This window comes from Drosophila santomea, chromosome 4, assembly GCF_016746245.2.
Source record: "Drosophila santomea strain STO CAGO 1482 chromosome 4, Prin_Dsan_1.1, whole genome shotgun sequence".
Lineage (NCBI taxonomy): Eukaryota > Metazoa > Arthropoda > Insecta > Diptera > Drosophilidae > Drosophila > Drosophila santomea.
The window spans coordinates 1,227,849-1,242,927 of record NC_053020.2 but is presented as its reverse complement, the minus strand read 5'-3'; the positions used below and the strand labels follow the sequence as shown (position 1 = coordinate 1,242,927).

The 15,079-nt window shown below is 33.3% G+C and overlaps 2 protein-coding genes across 3 annotated transcripts; one reads left to right on the top strand and one right to left on the bottom strand.

The window, feature by feature from the left end:
* Positions 1 to 3,743: 3,743 nt before the first annotated feature.
* LOC120454848 (ADP-ribosylation factor 2) lies at positions 3,744 to 4,722 on the bottom strand. The gene is made up of 4 exons (XM_039640361.1): positions 4,563 to 4,722; positions 4,169 to 4,431; positions 3,973 to 4,098; positions 3,744 to 3,918 (listed from the first exon to the last, which is right to left on the bottom strand). Exons 1-4 carry the CDS (start codon positions 4,627 to 4,629, stop codon positions 3,832 to 3,834), a joined length of 543 nt encoding a protein of 180 aa, XP_039496295.1. The 5' UTR covers positions 4,630 to 4,722; the 3' UTR covers positions 3,744 to 3,831.
* A 690-nt stretch (positions 4,723 to 5,412) lies between these two features.
* LOC120454868 (calsyntenin-1) lies at positions 5,413 to 12,733 on the top strand. Of its 2 annotated transcripts, none has more exons than XM_039640422.2 (12): positions 5,413 to 5,558; positions 7,103 to 7,266; positions 7,498 to 7,640; positions 7,693 to 8,193; positions 8,256 to 8,363; positions 8,980 to 10,029; positions 10,095 to 10,149; positions 10,770 to 11,324; positions 11,392 to 11,475; positions 11,538 to 11,668; positions 11,914 to 12,037; positions 12,096 to 12,733. In XM_039640422.2, the coding sequence occupies exons 2-12, from the start codon at positions 7,152 to 7,154 to the stop codon at positions 12,161 to 12,163; spliced, it is 2,934 nt and encodes a 977-aa protein (XP_039496356.1). In that variant the 5' UTR covers positions 5,413 to 5,558; positions 7,103 to 7,151; the 3' UTR covers positions 12,164 to 12,733. The 2 variants fall into 2 exon arrangements, with proteins under 2 accessions (XP_039496356.1, XP_039496357.1); XM_039640423.2 differs by having other exon boundaries at positions 5,426 to 5,488.
* The last annotated feature ends 2,346 nt before the right edge of the window (positions 12,734 to 15,079 follow it).

Here is a 15,079-nt window from a genome sequence, read left to right as displayed (position 1 = left end):
AAATTTGGATGGTCCCATTTGAAGGTGGAATTAATATATAAGATGTTGGTTTTTTTATTTTAACAGAAGCAAATAAGTTAAGACTGAGTTCTTACGCAAGGAAATTTAATATTTAGGGTACATTGTTGCGAATCAGAAATAGATCGCCAAAACCAATGACTTATGAAAAGGATAAGCTATAGTATAAGTTCTTTAAATACTTTAAGAGTTTGCTTAGTAATTAATTTTATTAAAGTATCCGCCCTTTAATAACCATTTATATTTTAATTAAAGTAAAAAGTAAATTTCAAAAAACATGTAAAAAGTAAACATTGGATGTAGGATGATCTACAAAAGGAAGTGTCCCATACCAAGTTTTTTCCTTCTTTTTATACCCATTAATCAAACAGTAAAAGGTTATACTACTTATTTATATAAGTAATATAAAACAGGAGAGTTCAGAGTTACTTGGGCAGTGTAACTGCCAACGAGTAATTTCAACATTTTTCTAGCATATCGATAGAAATTTTACCTGAAGAGGTCATAAAACCCAGACTTTAAAAGGTTTTTCTCCAAAATGAATAGACAAATTTCTACATTTTAATGCACCATACAATTACAAATACAGATTACAATAAATGTAAATTTTTATTTAATTTAATTTTTATTTAAACTGGTTACGTTGACTATTAAACATAAAAAAAAAGTATTAAATGATATGTACTTTGCATTTTTATATAGTATGATGAATGGTATTTTACCTAATTTTGTAGTTTTAAAACAAGAGAGAACGCTATAGTCGAGTTCCCCGACTATCTGATACCCGTTACTCAGCTAGTGGAAATGCGAAGGAGAGTCTTGGCGGTTTGTGGGCGTTGGAGTGGGCGTGGCAAATAGTTTTTTGGCAAATCGATAGAAATTTACGAGACTAATACAAAAATGAAAAAATATGAAAACATTTTTCAAAAGTGTGGGCGTGGCAGCTTTGGACGGTTTGTGGGCGTTAGAGTGGGCGTGGCAAAAAGTTTTTTTGGCAAATCGATAAAAATTTACAAAACCAATACAAAAATGAAAAAATATCAAAACATTTTTCAAAAGTGTGGGCGTGGCAGCTTTGGGCGGTTTGTATATATAATATATATATGTATATACATACTATAACAGGTAACAAAACTGCCCATCCTGTACAAAATGCATGCTTAGTATCCTGTATTGTCGTGTAGACTGTTTTTTTGTTTGTTTTTTTTTATTTATGTTCATGATAAAAATAGTAATATATTTGAGGAAAAATGGGCGTGGTCCTGCCTTCAAACAAAAAAAAAACAACCTAAATATTTTTTCAGTTTACAAAAAAAAACTTTTTTGATCGAAAAAATGTAAAATATAATCTTAATAAAGTAAAAAATGGGGGTTGCTTACCTTGTTTTTAAAAAATATCGAAGTTTTACTTCTTGCTTCACAGCTTTTTTTCTTAAAAATAGCATAAATATGTTTTTAAAACTAATGTTTCCCAAAAAACATAAAATTCAAGGAACTATAATTTTATTGTAATAAATATATTTATGTTTCACACGTATTGTTAATCGTCATACACGAATTGAAGCTTTAAATTTGTTGTTTTTCACTTTGAGGTTAGACCCTTTAAAGTTACATTTTGGAGAAAGTGTGCAATAGTGTGCATTTATACTAATAGCATATACTAAGAATTGATACCTCTACAACATATAACAGGTTTTAGAGACGGAGTGAGCCGGACTCACTTTGTTGCTCTATTTAAAAAAAGGACTTTTAAAAAATGGGTTTTTCCACATACGGTGGTCGTTTGCCCCATAGTGCGACGGTTGCAATACACATATGTAATACAGTTGCGAAAAAAATAATAGCACCGCCATACCTTTTTTTGTTATCGATCAAATAAATTAAGGTTGAGGTACCGATAGAACCAAATACTGATTTTTCGCATAATGCTAGATATTTTTCCCATCCAAAAATGAAAAAAAAAATTTGAATTGTTCATACCTTTTTTTTGGGCGGCAAGGTCTAAAATGAGGCGAAAACAAAAATAGCACCACTATCGATTTTTTCAAATAATCAATAATTATCGAAGGGTTTCTTTGGTAAAAAGCATGTGGTTATGAAACTTGACACTTGTTCTTTTATTTCGACAACAATTTTTTTAAAATTTCCTTTAAAATATCATTAAAATGGGACGTGGAAAGCACTGCACTGAAGAAAAACATGACTTGATCAAAAAACTCATTTCTGAAGGAAAATCTTTTAGAAATATTCGTCAAATCTTTCAATGCTCAAACAAAATGATACGCAATGCAATAACATTTAATGAGAAGCCCGAAAAACGTGGGAGAAAACGATCCCTGAGCACACGTCACGTCAACAGGCTAGTCCGCGAGAGCAAAAACGATCCGTTCAAAGCTGCTACAGAACTTAAAGAGGAGCTTAACATATCCGAAACAGTTCAAACTGTTCGTACATGTCTCAGGGAACATGGCTTAAAAGCCTGCAGTCCAAGAAAGGTCCCCCTTTTAAATGCGAGACACCTAGCCAAGCGCATTAAGTTCGCCAAAGATCATTTAAATAGGCCATGCGAAAAATGGAGAAACATTTTATGGTCAGATGAGAGCTAGGTTGACATGTTTGGTGGCAAAGGATCTCGATCATATGTAAGGCGTCCTAGGAACACCGAATATAATCCAAATTACACAATAAAAACAATTAAACACGGCGGATCCAGTGTAATGGTATGGACATGTTTTTCATACTATGGAGTTGGACCAATACATTGGATAAAAACCATAATGGGTCAGCATGTGTATGTGGATATTTTGGAGACGGTGATGATACCCTTAGCTGAATATGATATGCCGCTAAAATGGGTCTTCCAACAAGACAATGACCCCAAGCATACCAGCAGGAAAGCCAAGGAATGGTCCCAAAATAAATCAGTTCATGTTCTGGAGTTGCCTGCGCAGTCGCCAGACCTCAATCCCATCGAAAACCTTTGGTCGGATATTAAAAAGGCAGTTGCAGCTTTTAAGCCAACTATTAACGAAAGCCTATGGACCGTGATTAAGGAGTCCTGGAGCAATATAACCCCAAAACGGTGCCAGGACCTGGTTGACTCCATGCCAACGCGTTGCGCAGCTGTTATTGCTAATAAAGGATACACTACCAAATACTAAATTAATGTGATCGGCGTAGTTTTAATATACAATCACTTGTTATTAATGAATTTGTTACTGTTAAGTTTATATTTTATGTTTAAAGCATTTTTTATGAAGTGGTGCTATTATTTTTTTCGCCTTATTTTGTCATTTTTAATAAAGTTCCTAAATAAGTTAAGAATTCATAGAACAATTGTGATTTTTTTTATTTCCTAAAAAGTGAATTGTTTAACCTTTCTAAAAAGATATTTCAGATCCTTTTAAACCCAAAATTGTAGGTAGGAGACTTATTCAAAGTTTTACTGGACAAGTGGAGCTATTTTTTTTTCGCAACTGTATATAAAAATTTTCGTTATTAAAATTTGGAATTAATAGTTTTAAGAATACAACACAAAAATAAATTAATGAAATTTTTAATTATTAGGTTTAGGGTGTATAAAATAAATTTTGTATTCAATACAGTAATAGTATTTGATGCACATCCAGAAATAATTTACTTTTTTGTAGGTCCATCGGGGATAGTTTTTTAAGCAATCTCAATGCACTATTGCATACATATTTTAACGTAACAACACAATTCCATCGATTTTATATACATATACAAGTTTATTTAGAGCCTACTTTTTAGCATAGGAATACTAATTCCTATCTTACAATATAAGTAATATTTTTATTTCTTAGCCAGTTCCGCAGATAGCCAATCAAGTCCTTCATATAGTCCGTGACCTTGGGTAGCACATGTAGATTGAATGAACCACTAAAAATATTTATATATAAGTAGATGTTTGCGGAAAACAATTCTTATACATACGTGGCGATTCCTTAATTGGTTAAGGCGTAACTTGTCCGTAAGCTCGGCAGCTGTCATTGCATTTGGTAGGTCCTGTTTGTTAGCAAAAATTAAAAGTACTGCATCCCTAAGCTCATCCTCCTGGAGCTGTGGCAAAAATAAAATATGGGATTGATTGACACGTATGAACCTAAATTTCCCTAAATAAAATAGGTACCATGTTCTGTAGTTCTCTTTCAGCTTCAGTTATACGATCACGATCGTTGGAATCCACTACAAATATTAGACCCTGTGTATTTTGGAAATAGTGCCTCCACAGGGGACGAATTTTGTCTTGGCCACCAACATCCCAAACGGTGAAACATATATTTTTATATTCCACAGTTTCAACATTGAAGCCTATGGTTGGTATGGTGGTTACAATTTCACCCAGTTTTAATTTGTATAGAATAGTCGTTTTTCCCGCAGCATCTAAACCAACTGCGTGTAAAAATATTTTATGTTATGTGCACGTTGATTGCAAGTACTTAAAAATTTAGAGTGAACTAAAGGTTAATATTTACATGTTGGAAATGCTAAATGTAGTAAAATATCGGATATTAACAACATACCCATAAGAATACGCATTTGTTTCTTTCCAAACAAACGTGTCAAAAGACTAGATATGGTTAATCCCATGTTTAATAAAAAAATACTTTATTTCGTGTAGGGCAGAATTTGTCTTCAGTAAATTGACGTGTAAACTAGTCATTCGATTAGTAATGCTGCACTTTCAAGAAAAATGGAACGATGATAAAAATGCCAATAAAATATAAATACTGCAAACAGTATATTGATAAATACAATTTGAGCATGACCAGTTGAAACCACTGAAAAGAAACACAAAACTGCACCGACATTTAATGTGTATGCGCCATTAGACGAATGTTTTTTGCTAAGAGTGTAAGCAATTTTTTTGTAAGTAAAATTTTTTTGAAGCAAAGGGGTGTTTACACTGGGTTTTTTCTTAGAGCATAAACCGTGATGCCATACAATTGTTTTCCGGATGCTTACATCATTGCTACTACGGCTTCATCCACACTATGTTTTATTGCCAATATAATAGCTATCTTATGTTATTGTCTAACTAAGATTTGCTAAAGTTAGGCAAAGTAAATGACAGACCATTTATTTAGGGTGGTATTGACTATAAATATTTGATTTTTAATATTTTTCTAAATAAACCATATATGTTGAGTCCAATAAGAAAATAAATAGTAGTCAAGGTGTTGTGGAATATCCAGAAATTTGAATACCTATAGATAACAAAAAACACACCCATAAACAACCCCAGGACCTATGGTAAGCATATGTCAGTTAAAACAGTTGAAGCATTCCCTAACTCATTGCGTTAATAAAATATGGACTGGACTTAATGTCGATTAAATCGGTGGAGCGTAGTCTGCACAGGGCCTTATATGGTGTTTCTTTTTATCGCATTTCAAGTATTAATCTCTACTACACAGGAATCTAAAAATGTCGGATAAACATTTCCAGGGTATTGACTACTGTATTTAAACTTACAACTGGTTTCTCAAACGCCATAAGTAATCATTTTGCTGACAGAAGTAAGAAACTAAGTAAACAAATAAAAGAATTAAATTTTTTCGGTCCTTTCATTAAAGTGCACAGTTAATTAATTTGTATCATTTTTTAATGAACTTAATTTAAATCTATGTAGTTTTTTGTTATGTAAAATTTATACTTAGAGTATTAATGCTCTATGTGCCTTCCTGCGAAAAGGTTCCATATTTGTCCAGTTGGACATTCGAAATCTGGTCTAATCCGTTAAAGAATGTGTATCTCTTGGATACAACCACATACACAAATAGATTTTTTTCATGCATATGCATGTACATCTATATGCCAATACATTTTTGTAATCCAACAATCAGTTTTACAACCGTATGTGCATTTTGTAGTGGTAACCTTTTTGCAATCAATAAACAATAAAAAAAAAAAACGTTTTTTTTTTTAATTTTTGTCCTTTATTACGCTGCAGGAATCATTTAAATTAATTTTTTGGGGGACTGAAGTAATTTATTCTAAAATTTGTTCCCATACAAAATTCCCCGTGTTTGTTGTTGCATTTGCCAAATGCCTATTGTTGTAGTCAGTTTACAAACAAAAAAAATATAGTGCCGCTTAAACTTGATTATCGTTGATAAATGGACGAACAAGTGGTCAGAAGTGTGTTACAGTTAGGCAGATCCATAAGTTACTCGTCCGCTTGAAGTGTCCCAAATATTTAATTATTGTCCACTTGGACAGATCTTAAATTAATAAAACGTACGCTACAAAAAAAAATGTTTGAAGTGTTAGAAAGATATTTTAGTTGTTGCTGGCATAAAAATAGTATTATTAATGCCATAACCATAACAATAAAATGGAAAAAAAAGTGGAATAATTTTTCCTAAACTGTTGGCGTAGTAAATTTTAATTTTTATCGCTCTATAACTTGTTAAAGTACATTAAAAAAATTGTATTAATATTTAATCATTAATTCTTAAATATACTGAATTAAAAAGAAAATTCATATTGGAATTATATATTGTATTGTTGGCTTGCAATTTGGACGGTTTTTTTTTTGTTGCCAAAATATATTTCACGCAATCTATCAGCACCTAAAATATATGTACAATAACGAAGACAAGGATGTCAAATAAGAATGATTTGTTTTCTTTTTCAAGATTTTCTTCGCTTTAAAGCAATTTTCGGTCGAGAGTATGTAGTCTTAAAATCCGTTCCAAAATAATTTCTGTTGTATGTTCCGGCAAAAAATGTACTATTAAGCAACGAAACAATTGGTCGAAGCCATTGATTCATTTTACTTTTGGCGACCCTCATTATTATTAGAACATAAAATAATTTTTTTTCGAGAATTCGTCCTTTATTAAACGACTGTTCTTGTTTGGGCTGTGTAAAGCGATATATTATATAAAAATATATTGGGAATAATTTTTCTAAATCAATAACATATAGTTGATTAAAATAATCACTAGCACTTTTAAAAACTCTTCCGTATATCCCGAAACAGAAAACTATGCTAAAACTAGCAAAATATTTTAGCAATATATTTGCCTTTTAATTTGAAATCCATTTTCTTTTTCAGCAAAATAAAGATATTAAGGCTTGGTATCCAAAGAACTTCGTTCAGAACCATGACGTTTCACAAATGCTTTGGTTTAGTCTGCATTGTAGTAATGTTGGGCGAACTCCTGGTCGCTGGAGTCGTAACGTCCAGCGAAAATGATGATGAATATTTAACACAAAAAGGTATTGTATACAGCTTTACCTTACTACAATAAAATTTTTTTTTAATTCCCTTCCCGCACTTCGTTTGTAAATAAAACAAAATAGAAGGCTACAGTCAAGTTTCTTACTTATCAGATACTTGTTATCTACTTGGCATATCAAAAAAATTTAAACAGTTAAAACTGTATTATGATAGCTTTATTAAAAATCAAGTTGTAAAAGGAATGTATACAATTACTTGTTATATTTCAGAAATCATATTAGAAAAGTCATATCACGGTTTAATTCGAGAAAACGAAACACTTGTAGAAATAACTCCTCTTATTAAAGTGAACGAAGAGAAAATTTGCAACTTTCATATTCTCAAAAAGCCGTATCATGAAATTCCGTTTGAGGTGAGTTTTACCTACTTTTTATTAACATAATAACTTGCACTTTATATTTTAGATTGAATTGGTTAATAACCTAGGTATTTTAAAAGCACGTCGACTGTTGAATTGCGAGAATCGCAAAAGTTATCATTTCGAAATCGTTGCGGTTTACTGTGATGGAACACCCTCGAATACAGCCAATGTTCATATTACTGTTATCGATGTAAATGAGTATGCTCCAACATTCTTAGAACCGTCTTATGTAACTGAAGTAGACGAGGGAAGACTTTACAACGAGATCTTAAGAGTCGAAGCTTCCGATAAAGATTGCACTCCACTATTTGGTGATGTTTGCAAATATGAGATTCTTAACAATGATGAGCCATTCTCAATAGATAACGAAGGTTCAATTAAAAACACTGAACCACTTTCTCACAAGGCTTCTCATAACCATATTCTATCTGTTGTGGCCTATGATTGTGCAATGAAGGAATCTGCAGCTATTATGGTCAGTATTAAAGTTCGACGCGTTTGTGAAACAAAGTATTCAGGCATGCCAGAACGTATTGATTACACGGTATGTATACATAGCCAAATTGAATGCAACAAAATTTGAATTATTGTTTTTTGTGTTTTCAGTCTGGGAGCACTGAAAGTCTTCAATTGTTTCCTAATGCTCGTCTTGATTTATGTGACATTTCTTGCAAGAATGAAGACCTTAGGATTCACTCTTCTATAGCTCTTAAGGTAAGCCTATCAATATTAATTTCAAATAACGATTGGTCCGATTACTTTTGCGAACTCAAATTCAAATTTAAGTCCACATGACTAAACCTTATAAGACCATTATATAAATAAGCATTTTTTGCATATTTCTATGATAATATAGTTTTTGTTATGCACGGTCATAAAAATTCTTGCTTAGAGAGTAAAAGGGTAATGTAAATGTTTTAACTTTTTTCTTTATATTTTTTCTAAAATATATTAAAAGTAATTGAGTAATAGTTTGAAAAAATAATTTTTTGTCAAATTAAACATCAAAAATATAAGGCAAATTTGGTTTTTCATATATTGCAAAAGTTTGGGCATGGCGGTTTTATGCAGGTTGTGGGCGTTGGAGTGGGCGTGGCAACCATCAGAATTAAACTTGCACAGAATAAGCTCACAGCGTTCATATGAAACTGATCCTGAGCACGAATATACATATATACTTTGTACGTTTAATACTTTAAACGCTTTTCAACTAATTTAGCGTAGAATTATCTTCGTGACCGTACCGTATTCGAGATCTGAGCATCGTAATCAACCAAATATTATATAGGGCCCAATGATTATAATTTATTCATGTTATTTATATTTTCAGACAAAGCACATCTCATTTGGGTGCGATCGGGACATATCGAATTGCACTGTAAGCCAAAAAGTGAAAGACCTTTTGCCACATGGGGCAGAATGGACTAAAGAGTTAAGCTATGACGAAGGTGTAGAACCCATATTTCACTTTGATGGGTCTACTGGAGTAGTAGTTCCTGCCACTGTTATTGAACATTACGATTTTTCATCACAAGCTTTCAGCATTCTAACCTTGTTTCGACACAATAGTCAGGGTGTGAATAATAAACATGTTAAGGAGCATATTGTCTGCAGTGCGGACGACCACAAAATGAACCGTCATCATATGGCACTATTCGTTCGCAATTGTCGGCTTATTTTTTTATTAAGAAAAAATTTTAACGAAGGTGATTTAAATATCTTTAGTCCTGCTGAATGGCGTTGGAAAATACCGGAGGTCTGTGACAATGAATGGCATCACTATGTTCTTAGTGTTGAAGATCCGTCCAAAGTTGATTTATTTATTGACGGCGTACGTTTCGAAAATTCTATTGAAGATCGTCATAGCAACCCCGAAGTAATTGACGACTGGCCCTTACACGCAGCTCATGGAGTAAATACTTCCTTAGCTATTGGTGCCTGCTACCAAAGCTTGGAAAATAGACTGAAACATGGTTTTAATGGAGATATTTCTGAGGTAAAAGTCTCCCTCAACAGTGTTTTGACCGCAGAGGACATTAAATGTGGAACCACCTGTGCTGAACATTTATTACCTCCAAAGCCGTTGCAAAGTAATGATGAAAAATCGGATTATGCAAACACCCATATTAAAGAAAATATTGAAATGAACGAAATTTACATTGCGGCGAAAAACAAAGATGATATTGAACAATTAATGCGAAAAGTTCAGTATATTAATATTAAACAAAAGCCCACGGTAGGACGCCGAAACATAGAAGTGCGTACAACGCTGACTTGTAATAATGAAAGTTCCCTTCGCTTGCCACCAATTGAGACATATATTATGGTTAACGAACCGATAGCTTCACTCGGCATTGATATTGATGTCGGCTCAACGTCGGTAAATAAAAAACTAAATTTGTCATTAAAAGATAACATTAATTCATTAACATATCAATCTTACAGCTGGAAACCTCCGATCAATCTCCGCAATCGAATTTCCCCAAAATAGCAATATCTGGTACGTAAATCACAATTACATTAGATTTTAGGATGACAACATTGCTTGGAAGTTAGATTTATATTATATTAAAAAATTATAATATATATTTTTATTTTACAAGTAACGAATATGTAGCATTAGTGCTATCCTACAGTTTTATCTAATATTTTAAACCATACATATGTACTTTTTAGAGTCTGGCACCTTTTTTTCTACATATTACATTAATCACTTTTCGCGAATGTAACAAAAGAATGTCGAATTTGGTTGATATAGAAAGTCATTGAAGCTAAGAATCATTACATTTTCCTCACATTAAATTTTTGAGAGAGATCGTGTCAAAAGTGTTGGTGGAAGTATCGGTCGTGCAGCCGAAGTCGAAGTAACGCTCCCTTACACTACGAGTAATGGGTATAAAATGCAACTTGAAAATAATATTAGGTTTTGTGGTCGATTGGCGTTACAGTTGGCGTGGTCAACGTTAACTTGCGTATGTGGATAAGCATATACCAAATCTTTTGCTGTTACACTAAAACTAAATGGTTTGAAAATAACTAATACAAATAGTCATGAATATCAAAAAAAAGTCACATATACAATTGTTCAATTTAATGTTCTCTTTCGTTATTTCATTTTAGGGACTTCGAACAAGCTGGTATCATATCAAGAAATTAAATTGGGAGTACACATTTTGGAAAAGACTTGCATTAACTCGCTATCTAAAAATAATGGAAAATTAGAGGAGAAAAATCATCTTGACTCCTGCACTGTTGTTGTATTTCCTTCTTTGAATCCCGATCATGAGGACATTCAAATAGATGGGGACGAGTCATTGTCTTCTAGTATGGATATTAAGACCAATATTAATAAGGATGGTGTCGAAATGATTGGAAAGGATACCATTAGCAATTATATAAATGTGTTACGATCCCTTGTGTACAGTAATAAGAAACCTGCTTATTATCTTAACCGTGTTTTTAAGCTTTCTTGTGCCCAACAAAGTTCCCAGTACAAAAGCGGGGAATATACACTCACACTTACTGTATTGCATCCTAAACAGACATTGTTTAAGTCAACAAATGTACTTTCTTCTCCATCTTTATCTAAAGTAAATTCGATTAGCAACACCAATACTGAAACAACATTTCACCTAAACAGTGGTTCGATAAATAGCAATGATAATCAGTCAACTGGTGCGTTCCTAATACTTACATATAAAAATATGTATTATATATTTTAACGTTTATCTATTTTCTTCAGATTCGAAGGTATACTCATATTCCCTTCTGCATACAAACAATGTGCAGGAACCAAAATCACACATACATTCTTTCGTACACAAAGGTAAATGAAACTGCCAAAGAAATTTGTATAAACATCTGTAGAAACTTAAATCCTTTTTTTAGCTGAAGGGTCACACGCTACAATGCTTATAATTCTTGTAAGTGTTTTTTTGGCGGTATTACTTTGTGGAGTCTCGATTGCACGTTTAAAAAACAGCCAGAAATATATTGAACGCCATCAACCATGTCCAAAAGTAAGTATATTTACAACCATATGATTATACCCGTGCAATTCGAATATTTTCGCTTAGAAGTTTTAAACGCGAGATCCACTTAATACCATATAAAGTATATATATTGTTGATCAGAATCTCAACTGATCCGATCCGATATAGCCATGTCTGTCTGTCCGTTTCAGCACAAACTAGTTCAGATATATATATATTAAATATTTTTGATCAGGATCATCTTTCTTTCTAATGAATTTTTGTTTTCTTAGATTTCCGATGATGGTTTAGTTTGGGATGATTCAGCATTGACCATAACTATAAATCCCATACAAACAGATGTTACATCCGACGCGAGTTCTGAATCAGAAAATTCTGAATCTGAGGATGATGAAGGTATAGTAAATACGCATTAAATATAAGTAAAATTTTTAACAGATATCTTTGGCAATAGTTTTGAAGGACGGATTCACCCACATTAATCAACTCGAATGGGATAACTCCAATATTTTCCAACAGTAAATTACGTAATGAATATTTTTCTCAACACTGGATCTAAAATATGTAAATGTGCTTATAAAATATAAACCTTTAAATCAACAATATGCAGAAGGTAATAAATGAGGTATACACAGTCTGCATGAATTCATGCACATTTATTTGTAAAGACGCGCATTTATAGTTTGTTTTGCAATAAAACATTTTTCTTGCAATTGTTTAATTGTAAAAACTAAGTCAGTGGAAGTGCGTAACACACCATATGCATGTACGTAAAATAATAGCGCGAACAAAAATATAACTAAGAAATAGTACAATTATTATGTAACCAGCGCCGCTAGATCCATAAATAATAAAAGCTATAGGCATAAAAATATATACACGTAAGATCTTTTTAATTTATAGTTTGTCCAGCTCTGACCTAAAAATGTAAAATGCGCATGTCTAAATTTCAACTGCATTCTGTCGATAATGCATAATAGGAGGTTTCTCCGTCCCAATAATTTAAGCCTAAAATTTTAATATAACAAATTTTGAAAAGAATCGTAATAGCCAAAATTTGGAGTTATTTAATAAAGCTGAAGTTGTTATTGATTTATTATTTTTCAAGTATACAACTTAGATTAAGAAAGATATCGAAGGTATAATAATTTTATTTTTCAATCGACCATAAATTTGTGAACTTGAAAATGTACCATTAAAATCGCATTTTTAATTGGTTTACTTAATGCTACTCTATTTTGGAATATATATAGTCGTTTCTGTTTTGAATGGAGAGGCGGGAATGGACTTAACGAAGGAAACAAAAAAAAAAAAATTTCCGCAAGGGAAATTCCTGTTTTACTCTTAATAAAAATTGCGGAGGGTATGTTGATACTTCACTCAAAAGTTTTAAACGCAGTGAAGGTGACATTTGCGACAATAAAAAGTATTTATGTTCTTAAGCAGTATCAACATCCGAGTCGATATATCCTGCCCTTCCGTCCATTTTTGCCGAAAATAATGGAAAACAATTCATAACTTTGATAGTTTTGATCATTAAGTTTTCTAATTCAGGTTAATCCGTTTTCTAACGATATGTACAGTCGGAATATTAATATTATATACTAGGAGATAAGTCATAGTTTCGTTATTTGATTTTTATAAAGAGCTCTTAGTCGGTAGTTATACCCGTTACTCTTAGAGTAAAAGGGTATGCTAGATTCGTTAAAAAGTATGTATCAGGCAGAAGGAAGCGTTTTCGACCATGTAAAGAATATATATTCTCGACCAGGATCAATAACCTAGTCGATCTGGCCATGTCCGTCTGTCTGTATGAACGTCGAGATTTCAGGAACTATAAAAGCTAGAAAGTTGAGATTCAGCATACAGACTCCAGGGACATAGACGCAGAACAAGTTGGCTTCCACGCCCACAAACCGCCAAAAACTGCCACGCCCACATTATTGTAAAATGTTTTGATATTTTTTCATTTTTTCTTAGTAATGTAAATTTCAATCGATTTGCAAAAAAACTTTTTGCCACGCCCACTCTAAAGCCCAAAAACCGCCCAGTGCTACCACGCCCACACACTTGAAAAAGGAACTACAAAAGCTAGAAAGTTGAGATTAAGCATACAGACTCCAGGGACATAGAAGCAGCGCAAGTTTGTCGATTCATGTTGCCACGCCCACTCTAACGCCCACAAACCGCCCAAAACTGCCACGCCCACACTTTTGAAAAATGTTTTGAAATTTTTTCATTTTTGTATTAGTCTTGTAATTTTCTATCTATTTACCAAAAAACTTTTTGCCACGCCCACTCTAACGCCCTCAAACCGCCCAAAGCTGCTACGCCCACACTTTTGAAAAATGTTTTGATATTTTGTCATTTTTATATTGGTCTTGTAAATTTCTATCGATTTGCCAAAAAACTTTCTGCCACGCCCACTATAACGCCTACAAACCGCCAAAAACTGCGTTTAAGACTCCTTCTCTCTTCCGCTAGCTGAGTAACGGGTATCAGATAGTCGGGGAACTCGACTCTAGCGTTCTCTCTTTTTATACCCGTTACTCGTAGAGTAAAAGGGTATACTAGATTCGTTGAAAAGTATGTAACAGGCAGAAGGAAGCGTTTCCGACCATATAAAGTATATATATTCTTGATCAGGATCAATAGCCGAGTCGATTTGGCCATGTCCGTCTGTCCGTCCGTCTGTCCGTCCGTCTGTCCGTCTGTCTGTCCGTATGAACGTCGAGATCTCAGGAACTACAAAAGCTAGAAAGTTGAGATTAGGCATACAGACTCCAGGGACATAGACGCAGCGCAAGTATGTCGAATCATGCTGCCACGCCCACTCTAACGCCCATAAACCGCACAAAACTGCCACCCCCACACTTTTGAAAAATGTTTTAATATTTTTTCATTTCTGTATTGGTCTTGTAAATTTCTATCGATTTGTTAAAAATCTTTTTGCCACGCCCACTCTAACGCCCACAAACCGCCCAAAGCTGCCACGCCCACAGTTTTGAAAAATGTTTTGATATTTTTTCATTTTTGTATCAGTTTTGTAAATTTCTATCGACTTGCAAGAAAACTTTTTACCACGCCCACTCTAACGCCCACAAACCGCCAAAAACTGTCAGTGTTGAAGACTCTCCTTCGCACTTTCACTAGCTGAGTAACGGGTATCAGATAGTCGGGGAACTCGACTATAGCGTTCTTTCTTGTTTTTTGTTATAGTCTTGTGAATTTCTATTGATTTGCCAACAATTTTTTTTGTTACGCCCACAAACCGCCAAGTCTCCTTTGCACTTCTAATAGCTGAGTAACAACGGGTACAGATAGTCGGGGAACTCGACTTTAGCGTTCTTTCCTGTTTTTTTTTTATATTAATAAAAATTGTTACAAATATGGTTTCCAAAAGATTTGTAAATTCTGCAACTTTGGCTTTATTGCTTA